Source organism: Octodon degus, unplaced genomic scaffold (assembly GCF_000260255.1).
Source record: "Octodon degus isolate 3935 unplaced genomic scaffold, OctDeg1.0 scaffold00008, whole genome shotgun sequence".
Classification (NCBI taxonomy): domain Eukaryota; kingdom Metazoa; phylum Chordata; class Mammalia; order Rodentia; family Octodontidae; genus Octodon; species Octodon degus.
Window position 1 is genome coordinate 14,611,583 of NW_004524584.1, and position 15,517 is coordinate 14,627,099.

A 15,517-nucleotide genomic window follows, 5' to 3' on the forward strand; every position below is an offset into this window, starting at 1 on the left:
AGCCTGTTTCAAAAACAAGTTCAAACTCTGAAAAAAAGCATCTCTTAAATCCATTATTGCTGAGAAGCTTGCTATTAGCTGGGCACAGTGGTACACACCTGTAATTCTAACACTCTTGCTGGAAGCTGAAGGACTACTGTTTCAACCCAGCCTAGGTAACTGAACGAGAATATTCTCAAAATAAAGTCCTGGGGACCCAGCCCAGTGCAAAAGTCCTGGGATAAAACTCTAGCATGGGGAGGGGGATTTATACTGCTCTACTTTTTCATTTCTTCTTTCCATCTGGTACTGGGGTCTAAGCCCAGGACCTTTACATTAAGCTACATCCTCAACTCATTTTTATTTTGAGACAGGGTCTCCTCAAGTCTCTAAATTGAACAGGCAGGACTCAAACCTCCTAAGATTCAGCACCCCAGGGTTCTGAAGTTACAGGTAGTAGATGTATGTGACCATAACCAGCTATAAGTGGTATATGCCTACAATCCTCCATTGGGGAAGCTGAGGAAGGAGGCTTACCATGAGTTCAAGGCCAGTCTGGGCTACATAGCAACACCCTTTCTAAAAACAAAAAACCCAAACACAAAACCAAATAAAAAACTTAGAATATAGTCCAGTGGCACTGTGCCTCCCTAGCAAGCACAAGGTCCTGAGTTCAATTCCTGATGGGGGACAAAAAATAAAAAACAAGCACCAAATGTGCGACCTTTCAAAGTAACTTGGATTTTTCTCCTCGTCTTTATTAATTTCACTCTGGTCTGGGGAGATAGCTCAGGAGAATAAGCACTTGCCTGGCATGTGCAAGGGCCTGAGTTCAATTCCCCGTTCCGAAAAAAAAAAAAAAAAAAAAAAATTCACTCTACTGTATAAAACCATGGGATTTTAAAGACATGTTATATCATGTTTGGCATGTTTTTTTGAGGGTGGAGATGAGAAAGGGTCTTTTTTTTTTTGGCAGAACCGGGGATAGAACTCGGGCCCTTGCACTTATCAGGGAAGCACTTATTCTACTGAGCCATCTCCCCAGCCCTGAGAAAGGGTCTTACTATGTAACTCACACTGACCTTGAACTTGTATCAATCCTCCTGCCTCAGCCTCCTAAATGTTGGGATTGCAGCTATGCGCCTCCACACACAGCAATACAGAAATACTACTACAGGGATACACATAAATATAGAAATACTAATACCCTCCATACCACATTTCTATCATCTTTCCCTCTTTATCCTTTCATAATGCCTTTCAGAACTCTTTTAACTTTTAATTCTTTAACTGGCCTTCAATGAGTCTACAAAACTGAAAATGTTCACCAGCCTTTTTTTGTCTTCATCCATGTTTCTCGAGAGGTCTTGAAGCTACACAGTTTTGAAATGAATTATGAGTCTATCACTTTGTAACTGAAAGAAAGCAGAGCTTTCAATTCTCCCCATAAAGACTGAACCAGACAGGATTTTCCCAAGGTTTTTTTTGAACCAGGAATGGAACTCAAGGCCTCATACTTGCCAGGCAGGCACTGTGCCACTGAGCTATATATCCCCCAGTCCATCCCAGCTTTCTCTTTTTTTTTTTTTTTTTTTCAGAACTGGGGATTGAACTTGGGCCCTTGCACTTGCCAGGCAAGCATTTATTCTACTGAGCTATCATCTCTCTGGCCCCCATCCCATCTTTCTCAAAGAGGGAAACTCATCAATTCTTTCTCTCTGCCTCTGAAGATTCATAATTTCATGAATCACATGAATATCGCTGAAATACCTATGGCCAGGAGTCCAAGTAGTAGCTAAGCAATTCCTCAACTAAGTTCCAAGGGCAACAATGAATAACAGGCAACTTCATAGAGTGGAGTGGAGTGAAACTATCACCTTAAGTCATGCAAGACCTCATGCCTCGGTTGTCATCTTTTTCTGACTAAAGGAGAGAAAGGAGTTTGACAAAATAGCCACCTCGGGGAGACAGCTCAGCAGCATAAGCACCTGCCTTGCAAGTGCAAGGTCCTGAGTTCAATCCCCTCTACTGGGGGAAAAAAAAAAAAAAAAAAAAAGCACCTGTCTCAAAATAACCACCTCTTGACAAAGCAGCAGGATCAGATCCTGGTCCACACTCGCCCTCCTCCTCTCATTCCCAGACCTTTACTGAGATGCTTGACAGGATTCCTTTCCATGGCTGCCCCACAAGCTGCTTACCAAAGGCTAGGGACTTCATTCTGACTCTACATTCTGGATATGAAATAGTGAGTTTTCCATCTGATTCACAATTTTTCTTCGAACAATTAACCACATTAGGAAATATTGTCTCTATGAAATGTGTGAGCCTAACCACATAGGAGAAAAGATTCACTTACTTTGCCTGCAGGGTCTGCCTGGGCCATGTGCCATCCTCGTTTTGGGGCTCAATTATTAGCACCTAAAAGGGGAAACCAAATGAGGAGGGTGCCACCCACCACATGTCTGATATGCTTCAGCCAGAGGTTTCTGGTCACATGCCCTGGGCAGAGTTGCTTGCTTACGCATGGCTTGGGCCTTCCTACCTGGCCTTGGTACAGCCCAGCATCCTGGATAGTGTTGTCCAGCTTGCTCAGCTGCTCATAGGTATTACTCATGTATTTATTCCAGAGCCGCGTTTCACGATCTGCTGGGATGTTAAAAAGCTTCCGCATTTCCTTCTCAATGGTTGCTAAGGAGAGACAGAGACATCACTCAGAGATTTCTCGATAAAGACAAAGATAATGGAAGCAACCAGTACCTACCTCCTCCCTTGTCAGATATGCATAAAGTACTCTGGATTTTTTTTTTTTGGGGGGGGGTTGGTTTATCTAGGATAGAACTCAGGACTTTGTGCTTGCTAGGCAGGCACTTATGCCACTGAGCTATCTCTCCAGCCTCTTGCCCAAGTACTCTGAAATAAAAGTACTGACAAACCTCAGTCCCACCACTTTGTATGAGTGGAAAATGTCCCTATGCTTCTCTGATAATGTAGGTCTCATAGCAGAGAAGCAACATAGAAAGCAAGAAAATGAGGGTAGGAACATTAGCTCAGTGGTGAGCACTTGCCTAGCATGGATGAAGCCCTGAGTTTATCCTGGGCATGGTGAGGAAAAAAAGACAATCTCTGCACTGAAGAAAAAAAGTGAAAAATTTTTCTTTGGAGTTAAGACAGATGTGGCTCCCCCGGCCCAAGACAGGGTCTTGCTTTTAGCCCAGGATGGCCTCAAATTCACTGTCATCCTCTTGCCTCAGCTTTTGTATGCTGGAGTTACAGGCATGTGCCACCACATCCAGCTAGGTGTAGCTTCAAAAACTAGCCAGTGACAAGAGCAAGGATCCAAGTTCGATCTCTGGTATCACCTGCTGTGTTGGCCCTAGAATCCTAGGTGTGCATGTGGTGGCACACACCTGTAATCCCAGCACTGGGGAGGGTGAGACGGGATTACTACAAGTCTGAGCTGTGTAGCACGACTCTATAACAAACAAACAAATATTAAACAAAAAAAAATACTGGCCAATGGGGGCTGGTGAGATGGCTCAGTGGTCTAAAGCACTTACTTAGAACAAGCTTAGCAAAGTACAGGGACCGCGGTTCAATCTCCCAGCACCACATGCCAGCCAGCCCCACCCCCTGGTGGGCTGAGCTGGCCACACACACACACATAAATAAATAAATAAAAATTAAAAAAATACTGGCCAATGAAAATAGCTCAGTGGCACAACACCTGTCTGGCAAGCACAAGGCCCCCAGTTTGACCCTTGGTACAAAAAAAAAAGCTATGAAGCTGGGCATCATGACATACATCTATAATAATGCCAGTACTTTTGGAGGCTGACTCCAGAATTGTAATTTTGTCCAGTCTGACCAATTTATCAAGAACCTGTTGATCTGTCTCTTTCTCTCCCCCTTCCTATATGGTACTAAGCTACATGCCCAGATGCTTTTATTCTTTACTCTGAGACGTCTCAGGAAGTTTCCCAGGCAAACCTTAAAACTTGCCAATTCTTCTGCCTTGGCCTCACAGCATGCTGGGATTATATGCGTGTGCCATCATTTCCAGCTACAAGAACTGTTTCTGCTTTTCTTCCTATTCCCATATGACAAATGGACAAGAACCACACTCGGTGTACTAGACAAGATTCCTGGACATGTTTCACCACAAGAATCTCTGGAGAAAAGGCTCTGGGTCAACATGATCTAGGTAACAAGTCTGCAGAGAGCGCATAGCTTCCCTTCCATCAGCCATACTGCCCTACAGTCTCTCAGCACACCTGAAACCCCAGCCTACTTGCTCACCAATGGTGTCTGCCTTGCTGAAATGGCAACTCAGCACATTGGTGGGGTCACTGTTCTCACAGAGCTTCAGTTCCAGCAAATATACCTCCACTTTGCAGTGCTTGACAAACAGGCCATGCTCCACAACCTGTGAACAAGAGATAAAGTCAAAAAGAAGTGCTTCCATACCCAGGCAGTCTTAGAAGTCAGTGACAGCAAACAACAGAACACTCATTATCATCAGTTTCCTTCAGTCATCAAGGGATGAGAAGTACAAGTTTTTTTAAGTACAGATTTTTAAAACTGTCAGCGTCTGTTCCAGGAAATTAAAACTCTTTTCTCCAGGCATGGTGGTACATACCTATAATCCCAGCACTCAAGAGGCTGAGGCAGAAGGATTGCCAAGAGTTTGACACCAGCTTGAACTACATGAGACTCAGTCTCAAAAAAAACATACAAGAAACTTTTTTTCAACTTATTAGGACCTACCAAGGGCACTTGATGGTACCATAGAAGAAAGCTTGTGCAACAAACTTGGCAAATGTAAGTTTAGACTCCTACTCCTGAAAGTACACACCTGACTATGGGAAATAATTTCTGGGTTGGGGTAAAACTCAGGGATAAAGCACATGCTTGACATGTGTAAGACCCCAAGTTCAATTCCCAGCACCAAAACAAACAAGAAACCCTTAACTCATTAATTCAGAGTCGTGCTAGCCCATAAAGCCAGATACTGCCTAAAAAGAAAGTCACTGTTCACCTCCAACACAAGACCATGATCCTTCCCTTGAAGGAGCTCTCTAATCAGAGGATTGAGAACATAGGCACAAGTCAGGCATGGTGGCACACACCTGTAATCCCCACACTTGTGAGGCTGGAGGATCGCTGCGAGTTCCAGACCAGCCTGGACTACGAAGTAAGCTCAAGGTCAGCCTGAACTGCATAGTAAGACCCTGCCTCAAAAAAAGGAAAAGAAAGACTCATAGACACAAGGCCTTAGGACTGCAGTACTCTCCTCTTCTACTAAAACGGAGAACATACACCAGCAGAGTGAGAGTTACTTAATGCAGGAACATTCAGAGCCATGCGGGCTCCTGTGTTTCTTTGTGGTAGGACAAGCAAACAACGTGGGAGACAAGAAAGTGGTCTTCTCATGAGTCCTGACTATCAGAGCCACTAACAATCTGTCCCAGAGCCTACCTTCCCAAAGAGGTTTTGTTAATTCCTCAACCATATGACCAAAGAGCATTACACTCAGGGGGTAAAGGTCAGAAAGGTGGTGAAGGTGGGCATGGTGGTGTCTGCAATGTTAGCAATTTGATCCAGGGCCTCACACATCTAGGCAAACTCTCCACCACTCAGCTCCATCCCAAGCCCTAGAAATATTTTAAAATGAGAGGGGAGTCAGGCGTTGTGGCCCACACCTATAATCCCAGATACTGGGGGCCTGGCCATAGCTCAGTTCTTTAAGTGGCTGCTTCCACAAAGCTGTCAGCCTCAGGTTGCTGTAGTTCCATTCCCACAATACTCCAGCCAGCCAAACCACGCCTGAAGGCATTCAGAGGAAAAAAAAAAAAAAAAAAAAAACTTAATCCCAGATACTGAGAAAAATCTCAAGCAAGTTTGTGGCCAGTCTGGGCAACTGAGTGAAACCCTGTCTCAAAATAAAAAGGTTGGGGATGTAGTTCAATGTCCTCAGGACTCAATTCCAAGTATTAGGAAGCCAATGTATGTTTGTGGGGGGAGTGGGAGGTGGTGTTAAACTAAATTGTTAGGAGGAAAAAAATATGTAACTATACATCCATCTGGTCCTCAGAGCCTTTGAGAAAGCTCTCCCACACTGCTGGGCATATCCCAAAGTAACCGGCAGAGTCAGGGACTACTCACTCTAACACCATTGGTAAGTAGACTTACTTACCACCATGTAACCAAAATCCCTTAAGAGAGCCATAAACAAGGGCTCCACTAACCTCTTAAACATGTTCATTTTCCTAGGAAACCAACACAGGCCAAGTGTCACCCAAGGAGCACATGTGGGGACTGATCAGCAAATGTTCACATACTCACTTTCCTGACAATAGGCTGCTGGCCCTCCACACAGCCATACCAATTCAGTAGTTTGTTCCAGGCCTCAGTTGGGACCAACACATAGTCCAGCTCATCAATTAAGTGTTCTTTCAAGGTCTGACTCTCAGGATCTGGAAAAAGAAATAGCACATAACTCCCTGCTCTTCCAGAAATATTTGTTTTGCAAATGTACTTTTTCATCAACAACAGAACAGAAAGAAGTACGAATCTCAAAATTCTGTAAGGGCTAGGGATATAGCACACAAGCACAAGTGCTTGCCTGAGAAGCGCAAGGTTCAATCCTCAGTACCGCAAAAAAAAAAAAAAAAAAAAAAAAAGCATGTAAATTGACATAACAAAGCAGACTGCTGACTGACGTTTGATCTTTTTTTTTTAAATTTTTATTTGTGTGTGTGTGTGTGTGTGTGTGTGTGTGTGGCCAGCTCAGCCCACCAGGGGGCAGGGCTGGCTGGCATGTGGTGCTGGGGGATTGAACAGCGGTCCCTGTGTTTGCTAAGCTTGTTCTAAGTAGGTGCTTTAGACCACTGAGCCATCTCACCAGCCCCTGACGTTTGATCTTAGCCGTTTTTTCTATACATTTTATGAAGGACTTCTGTCCCTTTTAAGAATCAGTGAGAAAAGAAAGTTAGGTGTGGTGACACAAGAGTGTAATCCCACCTATCCTGGAAGCTCCATCCTTCTCAATTAAAGGACTAAGAGATACTATGTCTCAAAATACAAATAAAAATACAAGGCTGGGAACTAAGCACAGTGGCCTAGTAACCCAGCCCCCAAACACAAAAGTAAAAAAGAGAACAAAACCTTCCAATTTGGGGCTGGTGAGATGGCTCAGTGGTCTAAAGCACCTACTTAGAACAAGCTTAGCAAAGCACAGGAACCACGGTTCAATCCCCCAGCACCACATGCCAGCCAGCCAGCCCTGCCCCCTGGTGGGCTGAGCTGGCGCCGCACGCGCACACACACACACACACACACACACACATAAATAAATAAATAAAATTAAAAAAAAAAAACAAAAAAACCTTCCAATTTAAAATCTTTTTTTTTCTTTTCTTTCTTTTTTTGGTGAAACCAGGGATTGAACTCAGACCCTTGTGCTTGCCAGGGAAGCACTTATTCTACTGAGCCATCTCCCTGGCCCCTGTATTTTTCTTTTCAGTACTAGTGATTGAACCCAGGGCCTTCACAATAAGCTATATCCCTAGCCTTTATTTTATTCTGAAACATGGACTCACTAAATCACTAAATTGGTCAGGCTGGGCTTAAACTTTTGATCCTCCTATGTTAGCTTCCCAAAGTGCTGGGATTTCAGGTATGAGTGCCATCTTTCTAATTTATGTCACTGAAGGGCTTTCAAATTTCACAATTTAAATGGTTAATTAATGTAAGTTATATACCCCACCCAAAAAAAAAGCTTACCATGAAAGCAAACAAATGAGGCTGGGGTATACCTTTAGTGATAGGGCCCATGAGTAGCATGAGTACCAGGCCCTGGGTTCATTCTCTAACATGAACAAAAGTAAAGAATGTTAAATGATTTTTTTTTTTTTTTTTTTTAAAGAGGGCGAGGTATGCCAGGACTCAAACTCAAGATCTTTTATCTGCCAGGTAGGAACTGTGCCACTGAGCTATATTCCTGGCCCTATGACTCTTGATAAACTTAAGTTCAATGCCAAACTGGTTTTCTGTTGTTGCTGTTTTGGTGCTGGATATCAAACCTAAGGGCCTCCTGCAGAATATATAAGCACTCTACAACTGAGCTACCCCCAGCCTCTCACTTACAGCAATATTTGTATTCTTTTTTTTAATTCATCTGTTTTTGCAGTCCAGTGACCAAACTAGGGTTTCCTACATGCCAGACAAGCACCACTGCACTATGCCAAAACTCAGCATTCTTAATTTTAAATACACCAAGTCAAAGCTCAACAGTTCTGGGCTGGTGAGATGGCTCAGTGGTCTAAAGCACCTACTTAGAACAAACTAAGCCAAGCAAAGCACAGGGACCACGGTTCAATCCCCCAGCACCACATGCCAGCCAGCCCCGCCCCCTGGTGGGCTGAGCTGGCCACACACACAAAATAAATAAATAAATCAATCAATAAAATTAAAAAAAAAAAAAGCTCAACAGTTCTCATTCAGGGGCTGGGGACATAGCTCAGTGGCATAAAAATAAATAACCCCACGCAGGCCTTCAATGATGGAGCACACCTATAATCCCAGCACTCAGGGGGGGCTGAGGCAGGAAGATCATTTATAGTTCAACAGCAGCCTGGGCTACAAACTGAGTTCAAGTCCAGCCTGAGCTGCACAGTGAAACCCTATCTCAAAAAGACAAAGAGACAGAGAAAGGGAGAGACAAAGAGAAAGAAACTGAAGATGGGGAAGGGAAGAACTGAGAGGGGAGGGGAGGGGAGGGGAAAGGAAGTGAGCAAGCAAGGAGCTTAATTTAAGGATTTCTAAAGACTACTTTTACACACCCAAGTCAAGGATACTTATTTCTATCTCCTCCCATCAGCAAAGGCAGGTTCAGAGCGTCCATGTCACAGATACATAAAACCCCAGCTGGATATGATGGCACACCCCTGTAATCCCAGCATTTAGGAGAATGAGTCAGGAGGATTACTGAGTTCTAGACCATCATCCTATACTGCCAGTGCCAGACTGTGTTTCAAGGGGAGAGAAAAAAGCAACTCAGGCCATTGCCCAGGTGATCATTTAGCTAGAAGCATACTATACCTGAAAAGAGTCCAGAGTTGTCTATTGGTCCAGGAAATAGGTTATGTTCTCCCACATTATACATATCCCAGCTATCAAAGCCCACGTACTTCTTCCATTGCTTGAACCATCGGCTGTCAATAAGATACCTAGGGAGAGACAATTTACTATAGCAAAAAAGATTATGTCACAAGTTTCTGGACCTCCCCCTTAACCTTTCTAGTTCCTTTTTTATGTTTCAGTGCTGAGAATTTGAACTTGAGACCTCTGGCTTGTGGTAGGCAAGTGCTCTACCACTGAACTATATGCCATACCACCTTAATCTTTATTATGATTTTTTGACCTCAATATGAAACCCCATCATTATACACACTCCCAATCAAGGGCCAGCACCACACCACAGCACAAATGGCTTGGCCTAAAGCAGTCTACACAGTAAGACTGCTACAAGACTAAATATTAATGAGATAGCTCAGCAGACTAAGACGCCTGCTTAGGCAAGCTTAGGCAAGCATAGGGACAGGGACTGAGGTCCAATCCTGGCACCACATGTAGTGCCAACCCCACTCCCAAGGTGGGCTGAGTCAGCCAGAGTGTGAGCGTAGTGGTTCATGCCTCTAATCTCAGCACTGGGGAGGCTGAAAGCAGGATCACCAGGAGTCCGAGCTGCACAGTAAGACCCTGCAACAACCAAACACATTAAGAAAGAAAGAACCCTACATTCAATCCCCAGCACCACAAAAAGAAAAAAGAATGCTAAATAAATAAAAGAAAGAAAACAACCTCCTAGTTTCAAAATGCTTATTTAGGGCCTGGGAGATGGCTCAGTAGAATAAGCGCTTCCCTGGCAAGCGCAAGGGTCTGAGTTCAATCCCCGGTTCCACCAAAAAAAAAAAAAAAAAAAAAAAAAAAGCTTATTTATCAGAACATGGTGATGTATGCTTGTAATCCTAGCCCTTGGGAGACTAATGCAGGAGTACAACAAGTTCAGGGCCAGCATGGGCTACAAAGTGAATTCCAAGACAACCTGAAATGCAGAGAAACCCTGTCAAAAAAAAAAAAAAATGCTTAAAGAGAGTGTTCCATTGAGTCTGGTGACAAATTCCTTTAATTCCTGCCTGTAATCCCAGCTAAGGCAGGTAGATAGTAAATTTGAGCCAAATTTGGCAATTTAGCAAGACCATCTCAAAAAATTTTAAAAGGGCTGAGGATATACTACAGTGAAAAGGTCCAATCACTATGTACTGTATCAATCAATCAATCAATCAATCAATCAGTGGTGTCAAGTAAGTAAATACATAAATAAGAGTCTTCTCGTGGGCTTGGGATGTAGCTCAATAGCAGAACATTTACCAAGTATGTGCAAGGGTCAGGGTTCAAGCCTCAGTACCACAAAATTTAAAAACAAAAAACAAAAAACATTATTTTGGAAGATTTCTGTCAGCAAAATCATGTTTGTTAAATCACTGATTTAATAATAATCTTTATAGAGGTGTCTGTCCAGGTCAACAGCTTGGTTACACTATTTTGCTTAACATAAATAGTACTGATTTTTTTTCTCAAAATGGAATACCACCGCCTCCCAACTCTATTACCTTTCGAGGACCAAATAAGATAATATCCCAAAATAACCTGGACACAGTGACACATACCTGTGATGCCTACAATCCAGAGGCTAAGGGAGGAAGAACTCAGTGAATGCAGGGGCACCCTGGCCTGATTGTGAGTGAGCAATCCTCTTGCCTCAGCCTCTCAAGTGCTGGATTTATAAGCATACATCCTCATGGACAGTTTATTTTCAATTTACTGCTTTCTATATAAGCAAATGTAGTGGTCCAGCATGGTTGCACACATTTGTAATCCCAACACTTGGGAGGCTGAGGCAGTAGGATTACCATGAGTTCAGGGCCAGCCTAGACTCAATACTGAGTTTGGGGCCAGCCTGAACAATGTAGCAAGAACCTACCTCAGGGCTGGAGAGATGGCTCAGTGGTCTAAAGCACCTACTTGAAACAAGCTTGGCAAAGCACAGGGACCTCGGTTCGATCCCTCGGCACCACATGCCAGCCAGCCCCGCCCTCTGGTGGGCTGAGCTGGCCACACACACACACAATAAATAAATGTAATAAATAAAAATAAATAAATAAATAAATAAAAGAACCTACCTCAATAAGTCAGGTGCAGAAGCACTTGCCTGGCAAGCACAAGGTCTGGAGTTCAAACCCCAGTACTAGGCGGAGGGGTGAACCTATCTCAAAAATCAAACAATAACGACAAAAAAAAAAAAAAAAAAACCCACAAAAATTAGCAAATCTAGTTTATTGTAAAAGTATAAAATAGGGCCGGGCAGGTGGCTCAGTAGAATAAGCACTTCCCTGGCAAGCGCAAGGGCCTGAGTTCAATCCCCGGTTCCGCAAAAAAAAAAAAAAAAAAAAAAAAAAAAACCCACAAAAATTAGCAAATCTAGTTTATTGTAAAAGTATAAAATAGGGCCGGGCAGGTGGCTCAGTAGAATAAGCACTTCCCTGGCAAGCGCAAGGGCCTGAGTTCAATCCCCGGTTCCGCAAAAAAAAAAAAAAAAAAGTATAAAATAACTATTTTATAGCTAAGACAAGCTGGGCATGGTGGCATACACCTGTAATCCCATAGCACTGGGGAGGCTGAGGCAAGAGAATGAGTTCAAGTCCTGTCTGCACTACAAGTGAGCTCAAAGCCAGCCTAACTGCATAGTCAGACCCTATCTCAAGAAGACAGAGAATAAAATAAAATATACCTAAGGCAGGGGGTAGGGATCTAGTTCAGTAGTAGAGCTCTTGCCTGCATGCACAAGACTCTGGGTTCTATTCCTCAGCACCACCACAAAAAATTAAAAAAGCAAACTACAAAAACTAAGACAAGAGAGGGAAACTCTTGCAAGACAACAAAACACTACTATATTGGTGAGTCTATTAATTAATTATTTTGGCAGAACCAGGGATTGAACTCAGGCCCTTGTGCTTGCCAGGAAAGAACTTACTCCACTAAGCCATCTCCCGGCCGATAATTTTTTAAAGACATGTCAGACAATTCAGGCAGCTTCCCTGAATTTTTTTTTTTTTTTTTTTTTTTTTTGGCAGTACCAGGGATTGAACTCAGGACCTTGCACTTGCCAGGCAGGTGCTTATGTCACTGAGCCATGTCACTGAGCCATATCCCTGGCCTCCTCCCTGAAATCTTTGAAACTGTTTTCCCTTTGAATCTTTTGACCAACACTATCCGTACACTTTAACTGTATGATTTTAATCTATCTTAAATTTTTCATGCTTCTACTTAGTATTCTTCATTGATACACAAGTGATATCCCCTTTGTAGAATAGCTTCAAAAACACCTCTGCTTGCTTTTCACAGCTTGCAACTCAAGATAAACACCATAAACCTGAGCCAGGTATGGTGGTCCACTTCTGTAATCCCAGCACTTGGGAGGATGAGACAGGAGGATTAATTCCAGTTCAAGATCTGCCTGGGAGGCTGAGAAGATAGCTCAGTAGAATAAGTGCCTGCCTGGCAAGCACAGGGTCCTGAGTTCAATCCCCGTTACACTACAAAGTGAGCTCAAACCCAGCCTGAGCTGCATAATGAGACATTTTTTTTTTTATTTATGTGTGTGTGCGAGTGGCCAGCTCAGCCCACCAGGGGGCGGGGCTGGCTGGCATGTGGTGCTGGGGGATTGAACCGCGGTCTCTGTGCTTTAGCTAAACTTGTTCGAAGTAGGTGCCTTAGACCATTGAGCCATCTCACCAGCCCCTTATTTTTTTTTTAATGGTTTTTTTTTTTTTAAATTTTATTTAAGTGTGTGTGTGTGTGTGTGTGTGTGTGGCCAGCTCAGCCCACCAGGGGGCGGGGCTGGCTGGCATGTGGTACTGGGGGATTAAACCTCGGTACCTGTGCTTTGCTAAGCTTGTTTCAAGTAAGTGCTTTAGACCACTGAGCCATCTCACCAGCCCAGTGAGACCTTATTTCAAAAAGACCAAAAAAAAAAAAAGAAGAAAAAGAAGGCTGTAACTGTTGCTCAGTATAAAGACTATCAAATACATATATACATATATACACACAAATATATGTATTAAATACACTATTTCTACTGTTTCTCTTCTCTGCTTATATTTCTATTAATAGTTTCTTCAAGTCAGTGATGCTCAGTCATATTCAATGCAAATCCTAGCCCTAGTTTCCTACTCCCACACAGTAACATCACCACCCAGAAACCTCTCCACTATAGGAAAAGTACTATCTTTTCCATTACATCTATTAGAAGGCTTCACATCTCGCCTTTGCTCTTCTGAAGTTGACCTTCTTGGGGAGATGGCTCATAGAATGAGAGCTTTATCCTATTTTTTGAAGTTGACCTTCTAAATTTCTATCTTGTTCCAGCATCTAGGCTACCCTTCTTTCCCACTTTTTTTTTAAATTATTTATTTATTTATTTTTACCTTTTATTTAGAGTGCGTGTGTGTGTGTGTGGCCAGCTCAGCCCACCAGGGGGCGGGGCTGGCTGGCATGTGGTGCTGGGGGATTGAACCGCGGTCCCTGTGCTTTAGCTAAGCTTGTTCTAAGTAGGTGCTTTAGACCACTGAGCCATCTCTCCAGCCCCTTCTTTCCCACTTTTACACACTGCTGCCACAAGTATTTCTCACATTTCCTACCAACATAATCTGGGGCTCTCACAATTCATTGTTTCTGACCTAACGACGGTTCGGCAGTTTACAAGTTCATAAAGTATCTACTTTTGACCTTCATCTCAACCCACTGAAGACGTTAAACCACAAATTGCTACTCTGGCTTTAACAGCACGGAACGGAGGGGGTCTGGACAGCCTCGCCCGAGGTCACACAGGGTGTCCTCTCTGGGGAAGCGAGTCCTCTTCTCAGGATCGCATTAAGTACTCCTTTCTCCACATCCTACAATCCCTTCTCCACAGGTCGGCTGAGCCCCGGGGCTCCAAGTAGGCCGCGGCCGCCCCGTGCCACCACGCAGTCGGTAGGTTCTTCAGGGCTCCTCTCCTGAGGGACAGGTGTCAGGCCACCCTGTCAGGGTCACAGGCACCGCTCCCGCCCAGCCCCTATCCCAGCCAAGAAAAGTGGGCCTGGCTGGGAGGCCGGAAGCACGGCTCCAGACTCTTGAGAGGTGCAGAACGGATCAAGGGCTCACCACTGCGCCCCCCGTTGAAGCGTGGTCCTTAGCAAAGCGCCGAGCTCCGACTTCTGGGTCTCCACATCCGGTCGCTCACCGCATCCCCGGCCTTCCGCCATCTCGTCCGCCGCCCCGGCCCTGCCGGCCCGGACATCCGCCCCGCGCACGGCGTGCAAGGAGCCACGCCCACACACGCACGCACGCGACGCCGTGCGCGCGCCCGCCTGGCCCGAGTCTCGGCCTTGCACGCCCTCAGCCGCTACCGTCTCCCCGCCCCCACGCGCCGCAGTCTTCCAGCCAGCGCCCAACCTACCCCGCAGGCCCTGGGAGCAGCGGCAGGAGTTGGGGCGCGGCCACCGCTCCCTGCAGACTGCACCATGAGGTCTCCCCTCCGCCTGCTGGTGGTCAGGATGGCACCCGGGAGCGAAGGGCTCTGAGACCCACCTAGCCCGCGATCTCAGGACTTCGAGGTCCTAGAATTTGGGTTACTCCTCCTCACTCCTTGTCTTTGCGCTTCCAGCTTTAGGCCTTAGGCAAGTCCTTTGCTGCCCAACCGTGAAATCAGATGGGATCCCTGCTCCGCAGCTCTTATAGAAATATCAGGGGAGCGACAGACGCGTGGGTCAGGGTCTCCCTGGCTGGGTCTGGCTACTGTAATAATCTCCAAAGGTCCGGATCCAGCGTAGTTGGACCTGCCACCCTGCACAGGGAGCTACTTGTCTGGTGGTCAGGGGACCAGAGCCAGTGGTTGAGAGAGAGCCGGACAAATGTTTTTACACCAAGTGCCACAGTCATCTAGATTTGTTTCTGGAACAAGATACATTGCCCAAGCAGGATGTGGTGGTGCACGCCTGTAATCCCAGCACTCTGGAGGCTGAGGCTGGCGGATCCTTGCAAGTTCGAGACCAGCCTGGTCTGTGAGCTCAAGGCCTGCCTGAACTACATAGTGAGACCCTGTCTGAAAAAGACAAATAATAATGATGATAATAATAATAATATAAGAAGTAGGTGAACTTGTCTTAGAGTTGGAGCTTGTTTAGTTTAGGTGAGCTGGTTACAAAGTTATAGTAGGTCATTTGAGCTTTTATTTTATTTTTTTTATTTTTAAAACTTTATTCAGTATTGTCTTGACCATGATTAAAAGATGACATCGTCTTGTGACCTCCCAGAGGGTAAATGGGTCGCAGCTCATGTGCAAGTCCTCACAGTCCTAGCTTGGTCCTCCTCCAGTGTCTCCTCTTGGAGTTGTACCTGTCTTCATACGAATCCACTGAGGAATGGGGCGATTCTG

The 15,517-nt window shown here is 44.8% G+C and overlaps 1 protein-coding gene across 3 annotated transcripts in view; it reads right to left on the reverse strand.

Moving 5' to 3' along the window:
* Positions 1-14,419, reverse strand: part of Usp4 (ubiquitin specific peptidase 4) — a 55,179-nt gene extending 40,760 nt beyond the window's left edge. For 2 of the 3 annotated variants that reach the window (XM_004625091.2, XM_004625090.2), the window contains exons 1-6: positions 14,245-14,419; positions 9,079-9,206; positions 6,322-6,452; positions 4,276-4,402; positions 2,522-2,667; positions 2,336-2,397 (exon numbers count right to left, since the gene is read on the reverse strand). In XM_004625091.2, coding sequence (XP_004625148.1) covers positions 2,336-2,397; positions 2,522-2,667; positions 4,276-4,402; positions 6,322-6,452; positions 9,079-9,206; positions 14,245-14,345 — 695 coding nt within the window. In that variant the 5' untranslated portion in view covers positions 14,346-14,419. The remainder of the gene's footprint in view (positions 1-2,335; positions 2,398-2,521; positions 2,668-4,275; positions 4,403-6,321; positions 6,453-9,078; positions 9,207-14,244) is intronic. The other variant, XM_023705952.1, reaches the window with a different exon arrangement.
* Positions 14,420-15,517: the final 1,098 nt, after the last annotated feature.